This window comes from Chamaea fasciata, unplaced genomic scaffold, assembly GCF_029207755.1.
Source record: "Chamaea fasciata isolate MVZ Bird 193981 ecotype frontalis unplaced genomic scaffold, bChaFas1.0.hap1 SCAF_5, whole genome shotgun sequence".
Taxonomy (NCBI): Eukaryota; Metazoa; Chordata; class Aves; order Passeriformes; family Sylviidae; genus Chamaea; species Chamaea fasciata.
The window spans coordinates 188,604-203,018 of record NW_027094090.1 but is presented as its reverse complement, the minus strand read 5'-3'; the positions used below and the strand labels follow the sequence as shown (position 1 = coordinate 203,018).

Below are 14,415 nucleotides of genomic sequence, written 5' to 3'. Positions count from 1 at the left end.
TTCAGCTCTTTTCACTTCCTGCATCCCAGCCCCCAGCTCTGCTCAAGTCGTGAGTCCCAGGGCTGGCCCCAGTGCTGCAGTTCCCCTGAAGGCTGCCTCTGCCCCGAGACACTGGTGCAGTGCAGACCCAGAGTTCTCCCATCAGCACACTGGAGCCATCCCATCAGGTGCCAGCACACTTTGTTTTAAAGAAGACTCTGACATGGGTATAAAAAACAAAGTTCTGGTGGAGGTGCAAATCCTGGAGCCAGGTCTTGAGCATGCCTTTGACTTTCAGTATCTCTCCCCATTACTTGGAGGATTGAGGAGGACACTAACTGTGCTCCTGAACCTTTTCCCATTCTGCCAGGGCCCTGAAAACTCCTTTGATCAAACTTGGACTTCTTGTTGCAGTATCACCAGTACCCACATGAAAAAAAACCAGAATGGGCACAGTCCAAAGGCTGCACTGAACTTAAGGCAGCTGTCTGGTGACACCCCTGCCTCAGGCCTCTGGGGGACAGCAAACACTCCTGAGAAGACTCTAGCACATGGATCCTTTCATTGTGCTCAGGAGTGACTCCCCTGCGACTCTATCCCTCTGCTGTTTCTCCTCAGCACTGGCCTTAATGCTCATCATGAGAGGTGGGTTATTCTGCCCTCAGTGAGGGCACCTGCACAGGTTCCTTGCACCTCATGTGCTTTGCCATTCCCAGAGCCTCACACCAGTCCTGTAACAGGAGCTGAGATGATCAGGAGGGTTCCCCTCGGAGGTCCATGCAGTAACCTGCATCCACTCCTCCCTACCCCTGATGTTGCCCTCCTCCTGGCACAAAACCAGACCCTGTCCCAGCCTCAGTGGTGGTGCTGAATTGGCCTGAGTGTCCCAGGGATGACAGAGCACAGCTGCTTCGGCTGACCTCCTTCTCAGGGTCAATTGAAAGTAGATCAAAAGTCGAGGCAGGACAGGTCCATTGGAGAGGAAACACAATGTTGAAATGTTTGAGACAGGAAACATCAGCTAAAAGGCCCATCTTTCATCAGGTCAAACCACAAAGCTGTTCAGTCAGACTACGCTTAGCAAACCAGGAGTTCCTTTTGAGGTTTTATTTCTATATTTAATCTAAGCTATAACTGTTCCATCTGCAGGTATAAAACATTTATTTGAGGCATCAGATTTGTGCCTTTCTTCAGTACAGGAAAAAAAAATGCAGGGGCTTTAAGGAGACATACTTTGTTTATAATCCTTGCTCCTGGTAGTGGAAACATTATCTACAGCCTTACAACACCCCAACGCTGGCGTTTGTTCTGATGGTGGTGGGGGACTAGAACAGTGACTATGAACAAGGGTACCTGGTTTTGACTACAAGAAGTTGGGACAGTTTAACTGTAACATCTGAATTATCACAGTCCAGCTCACTGTTGCCAACCTCTGTAGCTGTCCCGGGGCTGCACAACTCTAACAGAGTGCAGTGTTCAGGCAAATGTGGAAAAGTCAACCCAAGAAGATATTGTTTTACTGGAATTGCTTTCATGCTGCATGCAAGTGGTCTGGGGTGGAAGGGACCTTAAAATTCACACACCCCTGCCATGAGCCATTGTCTATTCAAGTGCTATTTCCTTATTTTGTCAGCTGAAAAAGGCTGAGCAAGAGGTGAGATAGAGAAAAAAAGGTCACCACATTGTATAAAGGAACAGAGCTTCTGCAACCATCACACAAGGCAGCGCACACACAAGAGACCTGCAGTCCCACTGTGACCCACATAAGGTGTGGTGATACAGCAGCACTACACCCTCCACTTGGACAGGTACATGACAATGTTACACAAATTCCATCTGAAAAATAAACTTTATTATACATACAGGAGCTCATACCCCAGGAAGCTATAGACAAAATATTTGGTCACTGAGTTTGACATAGTTAAAGTTCACACTGATAATCATGGACAGTCCACGAAGGGAGATGGAGCGCCAGTGCTCTGGACCTGCCAGAGATCCAGCTGGTTGAGCTACCGGTGGAATCAATCCATCCTCAAACAGGCTTTCTGCACTGGCTAGAGCAGCTCAGTTTATCAGCAGTATCAAAAGAACTACCTCTTTCCCATGGGAAAAATGCGACTGTTAATGCTCTGCTAAGAGGCAGGTACGATTCTCCTGGCCAGGACTCTGAATGGAGCGACCACTCGGGATCTGACAGCGAACGCAACTGGAACTTCCTTTGCATTCAACATTCTCCTTCTGGAAGAGGGCAGTCTCAAACTCAGGAACCTTTTAGGAAACATATGGAAATATATCCATATTTCCATATATCCTAAACGATCCAGTCCATTTGCATCATTTGATTTGGGTCCAAATATGCCCAAACACGCCCAAACACCAGCACCAGCTTTGTACACCAGATACCAGGTTTCAGAACTCTGGCTCCTTCCTCAGCACAGGAGAGAGTGTTTATTCCTGGAGTTTCTGCCTTTGCTTTGGGCCCACACAGCACATTATGGACCCCTCCAACACAGCATGTGCAGGTTCAGTCTTGTGATGAGTGGATGAGAAGGCAGGAGCAGGGCTGCTCTAATTTCTAGAGGTAAGGCAGCACCTTCCATCATGAGAGGTGCACAAATGCTATAAATAGGAGAGTTTTTAACTTAAGAGCTAAACAGTTTCATGTTTCCTATTCCTTTTAAATAACTAAATTATTGGCATTATTTTACAGGCTTGTCAGGGCAGACATATGACTGATTTTAAATGGAATGCTCACCAGGGCCGGATATACTAATTTTGGCCCTTCTTCAACAGGAGATGCAACTGAGCAGGAAACATGATTTTAAGATTCACATTGCTTAAAGTGCCCATACCTTCCTTAGGATATGCATTTCAGATAGCTTTGAGCCATGGAGCAAATCTAAGAGGTGGAAGAAAGGGAAGACAATTCTTTTACATCCAGCTACAGTGCTCCCCCAACCCCACTCATAGATTCAGCCTAAGAGGGGGAAGATTGCGCAGTTTTAGAAGTACTGAAGTACTGCAGCAACTCAAGAGTATTTTTCTTATTCCTACTGCAGCACAATACTATCTAAAATGAGTGGTACTACTTCCAGGCACAGGAACAGATGCTGTCCTTGAGGCTTGCAGCACAACCCTGGCTCAGAAAACGAACCACTCGTGTAGAAACACCAAGGGAAGGGCAGATCTCCTGGGAGCAGTTCCCCAGCCCCAGCACTGACTCTGACAGCAGCACTCAGGTGCTGGGTGCAGCTGCTGCTTCAGGGCTGGTTTGGGAAAGGCTGCAGCCAGGACAAGTGCCGCCCTTCTACGAGGGTGTGCAGGCCCTCGGCACACACAGGGCTGAGGCTCGAGGAAAGGCTGTCACTCCTGTTCACAGGTGGCCTGTAAAGCACAGGAAGAGCAGGACGTGGAGAGCAAGCAGATACATGGCCACGAGCAGGGGCAAGTGGGTCCGGGAGCGGAAGAGAGAACGTAACAGGCGTCGTAGTCCCAGAGTGCTCCGAGCCTGGAAGAGTAAAGAGAGGTTCCAGTCACTACAAGGAATGGCTGTGTCCCCAGCTGCCGTCATCCAGAACTCCGCAGATCATCGAGGTATGTTTGTTTAAGCTAATGAGCATAAAACATCCCCAAATCATTCCACTGTCAGGCCTAACACTAGGGCAATCCTCATGAAATATTCCCCTTCCCCTGCTCTCTGCAGGTTGTCCATGAACCAGCCCCATCCCATTCTTTCCACAGCATGGCGAGAGCAGAAAAACTACAGTCCCCAACCAATTTACGTGTGTCTACAGAGCAATTTAACTGCTGTAAGTTCACAGTTTCTTGAATCAGCTGGGGCTCACACAACTGACAGCTGTGAATGTTAAATTCTTACCCTGCTGGAATTATTATCCATGGAGTCGATCAGCAAGGACTGCTCATGACCTGGAGTCATATCAATGCTGGCACTTAAGGAAGATGCCCACTCACTTGACTGCAACCTGCCACAGCAAACATGAAATTAAATTCAGTTTCTTATTATGATGCCCCAAATAAACACTGTAATCAAGCTTAGGAAAGAAGGTATTTCTCAAAAAAAGAAATTAACCCCTGCAAGCAAGCCCTGGCTTCACTTGCCAAGAGCTGGTTCCATTTGTACAGGTGTCAGGTCTCCTGAGCTCACACTGAGCAAAGGAACAGGGTGACACAATTAGCAAGAGTCCTTCCTCCTTTCAAGTGAAATTCTATAGTGTGACTTGAAAGAAGCCAAGAGGGATAATACACCTGTGTGTTTTAACTTCTGTGAAATTATTTTGGAAGCCAGCTCTGGCTGCAATCGTGCCGGTTCTTCCTATTTTCTAGTGACAGAGGCAGCAGTCACATCCTGGGGCCACCATTCATTAGTGAGATCAGCTGCAGGAGGCTTTTATAGACTTTAATGCCAGAAGGAGCTACAGTTGTCCAAACTGTGTAGCAATTACCACAGAACTTCATCCAGAATTGTTCCACACAGACCATTGTTTTTTGGCTGAATCAGCGAGTGTGGCTGAAGAAAGGCATTGTTTTCACGTAAAAGACCCACTAAGTCCCTAACTCCAGTTACTTGAACAACCAGGAAATGCACAGCACGAGTGCTTACAATCAGGTCATTTGCTAAAACCCCCTCCATAGTCAACGAGGAGAATCAAGCATTTTGATCCTGCTGCTCACTGCATCTTAATTCCAACACCCGGTCCAGGTCAGCTGCCTTTGTTCTGCTGACTCTCAGGGCTTCTGTGCAGTGCCCTGAGATTTGCAGAGTCCTCTGCACTGCAGACCCCAGTGCCGACCCACAGGGCAGGAGAGGGGTCTAGGCAAAAGCTAACCCTGGGAAAGGAGGACAAAAGTCCTTTCTCCTAAGTGTTTAATTGTTTCTCAGTAACTGAATTAATGAAAATTTTATGTTAATTGGTAATGCATTATAAATGAGTGACATTCTTCAGGTCAAAACTGTTTCATGCATGACAGACAAGTGCTTACTGAGGAAACAAATCCCCTGGAAGCATGAGAACTCCTCTTTGGTCTGCACCCAATTCTCAGTCTCCAAATTCTATTTTCCAGCAGTTAATTTAACTAATTGAGAAAGCTGGCATCTAATTTCTAGACAGAACTTGTCCTAACATCTCATCATTTGTCTTATTCCATCTGCCTACAACTGAATGAACTGAATTTGCTCAACTCTGGAAAACACTTTTTTACAGTAAGAGTGACTGAGCACCAGGCCAGTTGCCCAGGGAAGTTGTGAAGTCTCCTTTGGAGATACTCAACAGACATCTGGACATGGTCCTGGGCAACTGGGTCCAGGCTGAGCAGGGGGTTGGGCCAGATGGTCTTTGGAGGCCCCATCCAACCTCAGCCTTTCTGTAATTCTGTGACAGACATGGAAGTTGTCTCTGTGCCCCCAGTGCCACCTGACAGAAGGATGTGATGAAGCGCAAATGAAAAACAGGGATAGTGAAAACACACTTCTACGTGTCAAAAACACACTTCTGTGGTGATAGTGTTTGCTCAGGCTGCCTCACCTCCTGATCTGATCCTGTGCTGCAAAAAGTGCCTCCTCTGCAGCAAGACGACGGTCTCGTTCTTCCTCCAGCTGCTCCTCTAAATACTTCATATCCTGCTTTGTGCTGCTATGTAAGTGTTCTGTTTCAGACAACCTGTCAGAAAATAAAGCATATGCCAAAAAAGGCTTAATCCACGGACTACTGTGATTCTATTGTATTCACTGATGCACTGTGTGAACAGACTCAAATTACCTCCCAGCTCACACAGGAGACTTAGTCATCTTTACTGTATTTAAACTGTTTGGAAAACATGAGAGAAGATAAATCTCTTGAAACTTCTGTTTCACATCAGAAAGGAGTTCCTTGGCTCTGTCAACACAGATCCACCTTCTGAAAGTTATTTTGAAAGGGTTTGATGAATCACATTCTAGATCATAGTTTCAGAAGGCTACAAGGAAGTCTGCACTACATCTCAATTCCAGACACACTCTCAGGCTACAGCCTTGAGACCAGGGCCATTGATATACTTCAGCAGCTACTGAGGATGCAGCCCACCAGATCCAAGATGCTGGTTTGGCTGGCATTGCTGCTGCATGCTGTCCTTGTGGGTTTTTTTTTGAATGTCTAATCCAAAGAGCTAATGACAGCTACCAAGTGCATACGACAGCTCCTCCAAGTCCACAAGATCCTAGTGTGGGATTGAGTTTTCCCAACACACTGGTACAGAGTAAAAGCAACAGGCTCATCACTAGCCTCAAGGCCTCCATCAGGACCCCTGTTTTCTCAGACTTTCTTTACCTCAGCTGCAGCTCCTGCAGTTCAGGTGTGTAAGTGCCTCTCTGTGGCTCATTCTTTTCTTGGGGGGCTCCTGGAGCGGCGTCTGTCGCAAACAGCTCCTGAAAGAACACAGGAATGTCCTGCAGACTGCACTGAATGCAGAGGACACACAGCCACTACAATGCTGGACAGTTGGCAGAGCCAATTGAAATGAGCTTTTTCCTGCTGTGCAGCAAGCCCAACTCCCTTACCATGCTCTTGTCTGCAGCCTGCAGCTCCTGGAGCTGCCTCTCGAGCACTAAGCAGCGGTTCAGGACCTCGCTGTAGTGCTGATGGCTCTCACAGATGCTCCGACTGCTCCCATGGAGCTGGAGGGAGAGGGCATTTTTCTCCTCAAAGACCTGTGATAGCTGAGAAGAGAACACAGCTGGCAAGCAAAGAAACTGATTTTGTGAAAGCAAAATTGTTCTCTAACTGAGGTTAAGAATTCCCTTGAGAACATATAACTGCCACGCTGCCCATCACTAACATCCAAAGACCAGTGAATCTCCAAGAGTAGCTTGTGGCAAAGGTTTCTGGAACAGCAGTCTCAAAACATCAAGGAGATGGACAGAGTACTAAATATCCAGAACAAGATTTATAAAGTGCTGATATTGACCTAAACCTCTCAGAAATACCATCAGTAAATTATGATTTTGTAGTCTCACTTTCTCCTTGAACACAACTCTTTTTCTCAAGATGGATAAATTCTGGGTCTTCTATTTCAGTGTGGGAATTGACTGATTGTGATTCTGCACTGAAATGCAGGAAGTGTTTCAAGCTGGCAGGTGGAAGTGCAGATGACAAGCCTGCCTTCCCAAGGAGGGACTTCCTTCAGCAGCACAGAAAGCAGGAGGGTAGAAAGTGCTCCCAACAGAAGACACGGAACCTGTAAACAACTTTCTTCATATGGTCTCACTCTCTGGTCTTCATCTCTCCCCATCCAACTTCTTTCCCTCACTGTCCCCTCCATCTATCCTCTCTTCCCCCCTCTTCCCTTCTCTCACCTGTTTTTTTCCTCCACTGCCCTCTTCCCTGCTCCTTTCTCCCTTTGGTCTTCCTGGGAGAAAGGGCACTAAATTGCAGTGGCAGAAAAGCTGCTGATTCAGACCCTGTCACTGAGCCTGCTGGATGGGACCTGCATGGGGCCGGGATATCCTTTGGTCCACACAGAACAGCTGTCCCACTCATGGCTTCTCTCCCCAGTGCTCTGGCTGACCCCAGCTGCTCACTGCGGGAGAGCAGTGTGGGACACGGAGGATGGGCTCTGGTGTTGTGTGAGTCCTGTTCGGCAACAGTGAATCCGTCGGTGTGATTCTAACACCGCTTTTCAGAGATGTATTTCTGATTTTGTGCTACTTCACTGAATGCCTGCAAGGACAGGTTCATTCCTGCTTCCTGAGCCCTATTCCAGCCTAACCCTCCCCAAATTCCTCATCCCTGACTGCAAGCAAATATAAGGCATGGATCAGTACCTTGCTGTTTAACTGCTGAATTCTGAGCTCTTTCTGGTGCAGTTCTTTCAGACTGTCACTTAGCTGGGCCTGGAGGTGTTTCATCTCTGTTTCTAGACTTGAAAAGTCTCCTTTCAGGACTTCTGGAGAAATCTGCCAAGGAAAGAACAATGAAAAGTATACTGCAAATGTAACAACTCTCTCTTGTGTTAAGTCCTCTCTTTTCAGTATTCCAAGGTCAAACCAAGCGTTATTCCTAGACCTGGAACTCAATCTGCTCAGGCAAAAGAGCAAATGGGGAATAAACAGAAATATCCTAAAAGCCATCTTAAAATACAAACAGTTAGGAAAGATCACCAAACTTGCACAAATGATGGATTCTGCTCAACAGTTGTTTTAAAGCTGTTTACAATACAGGAAGGAAAAAAAAAAAGGCACATGAATGAGAAAAGAAGAAACAAACAAAAACCTAAAGCAATGTCCACACCGCTCTAATCTACAAAACCCAGAAGGCCAGCACTGAAGAATCCTCCTGGAAAGCATCCCATGAACACTGTTCAAGCTTTTTCTTTGCATATATGGATGGGTGTATCAAAGGGACAAGGGAGATTTGCTACCCCCTCCACTGACATAAACCACTGGAACATTGCAGACACGGGTGGGAGAGTTCTCTCTTGGCTCTGATGCACTGCACTGTGCATGCAGCCTTCCCCAGACAAGCAGAATACCAAGCATATTCCACTCCACTTTTAGGACTGTATAAAAGAGGAATAATGAGAAGGTGCAGTGTTCAAGCCTCAGCCTCTCTGGGCTTGAACCAGCATTGTAGATCCCTCTTACAGTAAAAAACAGCAAGAAAACTGTAATAGAAAACTTAAAAATTAAGATGTGACATTGAAATGAGAACTAGGACAGAAAATCTTAGATTCAAAGACAGTGCAAGAGGGCTACTCTAAAACAGCCAGAATACACACCTGAGAAGTTCCATGCTGCCCCAGAGGACACAAGGTGCCTAGGAAGCCCTGTCTCTTTTACCCTTTCTTGAAACATTGGAAACCAGGAACTTAAGGAAGAGCACTTAAGAGTATGCCGTATTTTCTACAACTTTCAGTGATGCCACTTAGACCGTTGGCATTAGCTTCAGAGGCCTCGCAACCACATCCAATACTGCAGTCTGTAGGAGCTGGATGCAGGCAACACATGCTCTTCTGGCTGACTTTCAAGCTTCACATAAAGAATCTGTATCTTTCCTTTCCACCCACCTTACTTTGGTGCTGTTCCTCTGTGGTTTGAGACTTGCTGAAGGGCAGCCTCATTTCCTGTGCGATCCTTTGTAAATGGCTCAGCTGCTTGTCCTTCTCTGCTATGGCCATCAGGTACTGCTCCTTCATGCTGCTGCTCTGCTTTTCCCAGGTGGTCTTCTCCTGTCTGCCCAGCACAAAACAAGGGAAATTACAAGGAAGTTACCAGTACCACTTACGATGTCCACGTATCCAGCTAAGAATGAGCCAAGGGTGATTCAATCCTCACCTCATGCTAGACATGAAGTTTTATAACCAAGCCAAGCTACGACAACCCACTTAAGCACAGGAACCTTAAAGTTGGTTTAAGGAAGTTTTCTGTATTGGGTTGAACCCTTTGGATTGTTCCATGCTGTCCTAGAGTGATTTTTTTCACACTTTTTGTGTTCCTGGACATTGTTTTCATCTCGCTGTACAGAGTTTTGTCAAGGAAGTCACTGGCAATGCCACTTGTCCCCATAATAATTTCTCTGCATGGTCATATGTGCACCAGACGCAGTACTGATCCCACCGCACCAACCTGAAGCCATCACTTCATGTACAGTGTAAAAGCTACACAGGAAATAAACCTCCTGCTTTCTGTCAAGATAAATAAAATTTGTAATATGCTACAAACTTTACAAGATCTGAAGTGTTAATTCGAGGGTCATATTGGGGGCAGGGGGAAGGGAGAGAACTACAAGTTCTTATATCACTCTGGACAAAGATAAGCCATAGAACTTTCTACAAAGAAAATCCCACTCTTTTCATTCCAGCCTCAGGCATTCTTAAATGGATCTCTGAACTATCTGAAAGCATTTCACCCTGTTTTCAGAACAGAGCATATTTGTCTGACTAGTTTTAGTCCAGTTGGAGAAGACAATTTTACTAGACTTGAATTACAGAGAGAATTAAAAAAACAAACATAGAAGACATAGAGCAGGTGAAATAAAGGATTAGACAGCCATACAAAATTAGTATGTTCTAAACTATGATACCAGTGGGATAATAAAGGGTCTTCAGCAGCAGCCTGGAATGGAGAGTACTGTGATCATATACATAAGCTCCAGTACAAGAAACAGCCTCAGTTTCCTCTCCAACAGATGATACTGACCACTGGATGAAGGAAATAAAAACTAAAAGGTCATTGATCTATTTCACACAGGAACTGACCTCCAAGCTGCTGGGCTGTAATTCTGAGGCAGCAGCTGAATGAGAGAAAGACGTGTTCTCTCCTGGCCAGGGCAGAGTGCCTTGGTGTCACCTGGCACAGTCCAGGCTGAGGTTCTCAGCATTCCCTCCACCTCTGCCCACAACCGCTCTTTGAGAGAAATAAACACATCTGCAACCTCGCCGAGGCAGGGAGCAAGATAGACAGTTCACCTGAGTTGCTGGAGCTCCTGCTGGTACACAGCTCCTTCTTGCTTCAGTTGTTCCTGCAGACGGAGCTGTTTGTCTGCCTCTTGCTCCCACTGCTGCAGTTGTGCCTTTAAGCGAGAATTCTCAGCGGCTTCCACCCCGACCAGGATGTACTGCTGCTGCAGATTCTCCAGCTCTCTTACCTGCAGTTAAAGAGAAACATCAGTGTGTGACAGCTGAGCAAGCATCAGGTTCATTACTTAGAACTCTTCAAGAGCATTTCTCACTGTGGTGTCTGGAGGGAAAAAAGATGACATTCAGATGACAGAGGAACTAGAAACTAAATAATCAAACACAGCAGTGCACTAAAAACTGCTCAGCAAAAAACCCCTCAGACAATTCTATTGTTAATGAGGGCAGTGAGTTTTGAGCCCTCCCATGAAGACGTGATATACATTAACAAAAAGACTCCAGGCTACAATATTACTTATCTTATTCAGAGGAAAACTAAGTGACACAGAAGGAGCTGGTTAAGCGTAACTCCTGAATCTGGTATTTACTGTAAACCAGGAAACTGATAAGTAAAATCCTTTTGGCTCTCCAATTCCAGTCAGGCTGTAATTAGAAATAAGCTGTTGTTACACATGCACCACTGCAATTGTTTTTGAAGACAAGAAGACATGGCTGACTCCAGAGATGGGACAGTGCTTAGTGAGTGGCAGTGGGACATAACAAACTCTGTCCTCTGACCAGTAAGAACAACTCTGGAACTTGCTGGGCTGCACTGTGCCAGAGACTATACAAACACAGACACATCCAGTGTGCAGGCAAGGATGTCAAAAGGAATCTGCAATGTCTTGTACCTGCCTTGAAAATCAGCTGCCAAGAGGAAGAGGAAACTCAAGTCTTTGTTCTAGTCTTTTTTAGAAATCTAAGGCAAATCAAATGAGTTGACACAGATGTGAACTAAGCAAGTTAACAAGGACCTTATTTCCATGATTTCATATCTTAAACCAAGCCAACAGAGAATCCATCTGAGAAGTTAACAAGGAAATCACAGCCTCCATGCCAGAGAAAGTAATATAGATGGCCCATACCAGATCCATGGCGTCTGATGGAGCATGCCCACAAATGCCACGGTCATTGGGAGGCAACTCCATTACCTTTGAAAGGTCATGGTGACCCAAGAGGCTCCTGGAGACTGGAATAATGCCAATGTCATCCCTACCTACAAGAAGGGCAGGAAAGAACTGTGAACCTACAGCCTGGTCAGCCTCATCTCCATCCCTGGGAAAGTGAGGGAGCAACAATTCCGGAAACCGTTTCCAGATACATGAAAAAACAGGTTGGCCAGAGGAGCTGCGGAATATCTATCAATGGAGATATTCAAAATCCAACAGGACATTGTACAGAGCAACCTATTCCAGCCAACCTTGTTTGTGCAGGGGGGTTGGACTAGAAGATCTCCAGAAGACCCTTTGAATCTCAACTATTCTGTGATTTTGTGAAGAGAATTGCAATTATCAGATCTAAGCGAGCTGGATTTTAAGACTTAAAGATCCAGACCTCCCTGTGGTCCTTTAAGTAAGAGCAGGAAAAGAGAACACGGACTTACTACTCTGTCTCTGTCACTCTGCAAGGAGGCCAGTGCCTTCTTCAGACTCTGCACTTCTGAAGAAGTGGTGGAAGTGCTCCCTTCTGCTTGTTGTTTCACTTCTTCAATCTTACGTTTTTTGTCCAGTTCATTCAGCAGACGGTCTCGGTCATTCTGCAGGCTTGCCATAGCCTTGGAGAAAGATTTGACTTGGTTGGAAGAGCCTTCCAATTCCAAAGACAAGCGGAGAAGCTCATCATCTTTAGCTCTGAGCTGCTGATTAAGTTTCTCAATCTGGGCCAAGAGACCTCTTTCATCACTAGCCTCCTGCAGTTCTGTCAGCTCAGACCTCAGCATATCTCGGTCCCTGGCAGTGGAACGTTGCTCCTCTTGTAGCTGAGCCATCTGTTTCTGAAGATTCTGCACTAGACTCTTTTGTTCCTCTAAGTCTGCAGAGTGTTTCTGTTTCAAAACATGAAGCTCTTCATTGGCCTGGTCTCGGCTATCCTGAAGAGAGCTCATGGACCTCCCAAAAGACTGAATTTGAGCTCTGAGATCTTTGTTTTCATCTGTGACTGCAAGCAATTTCTGTTCCATTTCCATCAAGTCCCGTGCCAACTCTGCTACTCTCTCTTCTGCTGTCTCGGTTTCGTTCCTCATTATCCCTGCATCATGATGCAGGTGCTTCAATTCCTTCCGAAGCCTGTCCTCTGCCTCTCCCACTCTCTTGGCTGCATCCCTTTGAACACATTCTAGCTCCCCCTCAAGTTCTGTTACTCTTTTCTGGGAGAGGGAAAGCTCATGACTCAGTTCTTGTACCTCTTTCTCTCGAGCCTTCAGTTCTGCTTGACACTCCACAATGGGACTCCCCTCATGTAACGCTGCCATCTCACTCTGCACCCGGGACAGAGAGGACACAAGAGTTTCAATCTCTTGAGACATACTGACTTTATCCTCTCTTAAAGCTTCCACGTGCTTCCTGAGATCATCCTGAGTACGCTCTGACTCTTTCAGCTGTGTTTCTATGCTGGCCTTCTCATTTTCCAGGGTTTGGATCCGCTGAAGCTGTATTTTGAGAAGTTGCTTCTGTTGGGAGTCCTTTATTGAAATCACTTGGTTAAGGTCTTCTCTGTACCGCACCAACTCTGCGTTCAGCTTGGCGTTTTCAGAGTTGAGGTCATCCATCTGGCTATGGAAACTTCTCATTTCTTCCTTGAGCTTGTTGTTTTCAGCAGCAGCCTCTTGAATCAGCTGGTCTTTTTCCAAGATCATAACAAGATGGTGTTCTTCAAGCTGCTTGTAGTCCCTCAGTATGCGGTCTCGGTCGTCCTGCAGAGATGACATGGACTTAGTGAAGGAGTCCAGTTGTGCCTTCTGCTGCTTACTTTCTTCTCTGCTTATCTTCATCTTTTCAGTGAGATGATCAAGTTTGTCATGAAATTTGTTCTTCTCAGTTTCCAAGGCTTTTCGATCTTCTTCCTCCTTACTTAGCCTAGACTCCAACTCTTTCAGCTCTTCAGAATGTTGCTGCTGTAATTCAGCTAGAGCAGCCATAACTGCTTCTTCTTTGGCAGACAGCAAACTCATGATCTTTTGATCTTTGGCACTGGTTTCTTCATGCAGCTTATTTGTTAGGTCCTTGGAAGCCTGCAGATCAGCTTCAAGCTGTTCACAGTTGAGTTTAAAATTCTGGATACTGGTCTCTTGTTGCTTGACCACAGCCCCCAGCTCTTCCCTGGCCAGCTCACATTTGGTGAAGGAAATCTGTAAGTCAGCAAGCTGGTCTCTCAGGCTGCTGATTTCTGACTCCAGTTCCTGCTGTTCATTCTGAGACTTGCTGTACAATTTCTGAGACCCCTCAAGCTGAGTCAAAAGCTCCTTTTTTTCCTCCTGCAACATTTCACATGTTTTTTGATGATGCTGAATCTCCTTCCTGCAGTCAGCTTCCCAGTCTTTCTTGTTGCTTTCCAGCCTGAAAACAGAAAAGATAAAGTTTGTCAAAAATCCAGACAGTATCTCAGTATGTAAACCCACACTAACACTGTTCTTATACAAATTTAGAAAAGCCACAGAATTGCTTTTACTTAAAGAAAGCAAGCTGGAAATATCTCTCAATTTAAAATTCCAGATATCTTTTAAAGTTCTGACTGCACTACTGCCTGAAAGGGGTGGTGCTAGGGGAATATATTATTTTAAAGTTGTTCATGTCAATACTGAAAAAAATGGAGGCACTTAAATACTGAATGTCATCACCTCCTTGTCATTACATTACTTCTCATCCATTGCAACTAACAACAAAAACAACCTCACACCACCTCAGGAGGAAATTGCTGATCTGATACCTTTGATGTCCATTCCGTGCTTCAGCGTGCAAAGACACAGCATACAAACTTTATAAAACAATTTAC

The 14,415-nt window shown here is 45.7% G+C and overlaps 1 protein-coding gene across 6 annotated transcripts in view; it reads right to left on the bottom strand.

Moving 5' to 3' along the window:
• Positions 1-1,809: 1,809 nt before the first annotated feature.
• The window catches only part of GOLGB1 (golgin B1), a 40,189-nt gene continuing 27,583 nt past the window's right edge, over positions 1,810-14,415 (bottom strand). For all 6 annotated transcript variants that reach the window (XM_066182544.1, XM_066182542.1, XM_066182543.1 and 3 more), the window contains 9 exons: positions 12,029-13,979; positions 10,438-10,616; positions 9,037-9,202; positions 7,796-7,927; positions 6,533-6,691; positions 6,303-6,400; positions 5,523-5,657; positions 3,857-3,962; positions 1,810-3,487 (listed from right to left, as the gene is read on the bottom strand). In XM_066182544.1, coding sequence (XP_066038641.1) covers positions 3,353-3,487; positions 3,857-3,962; positions 5,523-5,657; positions 6,303-6,400; positions 6,533-6,691; positions 7,796-7,927; positions 9,037-9,202; positions 10,438-10,616; positions 12,029-13,979 — 3,061 coding nt within the window. In that variant the 3' untranslated portion in view covers positions 1,810-3,352. The remainder of the gene's footprint in view (positions 3,488-3,856; positions 3,963-5,522; positions 5,658-6,302; positions 6,401-6,532; positions 6,692-7,795; positions 7,928-9,036; positions 9,203-10,437; positions 10,617-12,028; positions 13,980-14,415) is intronic.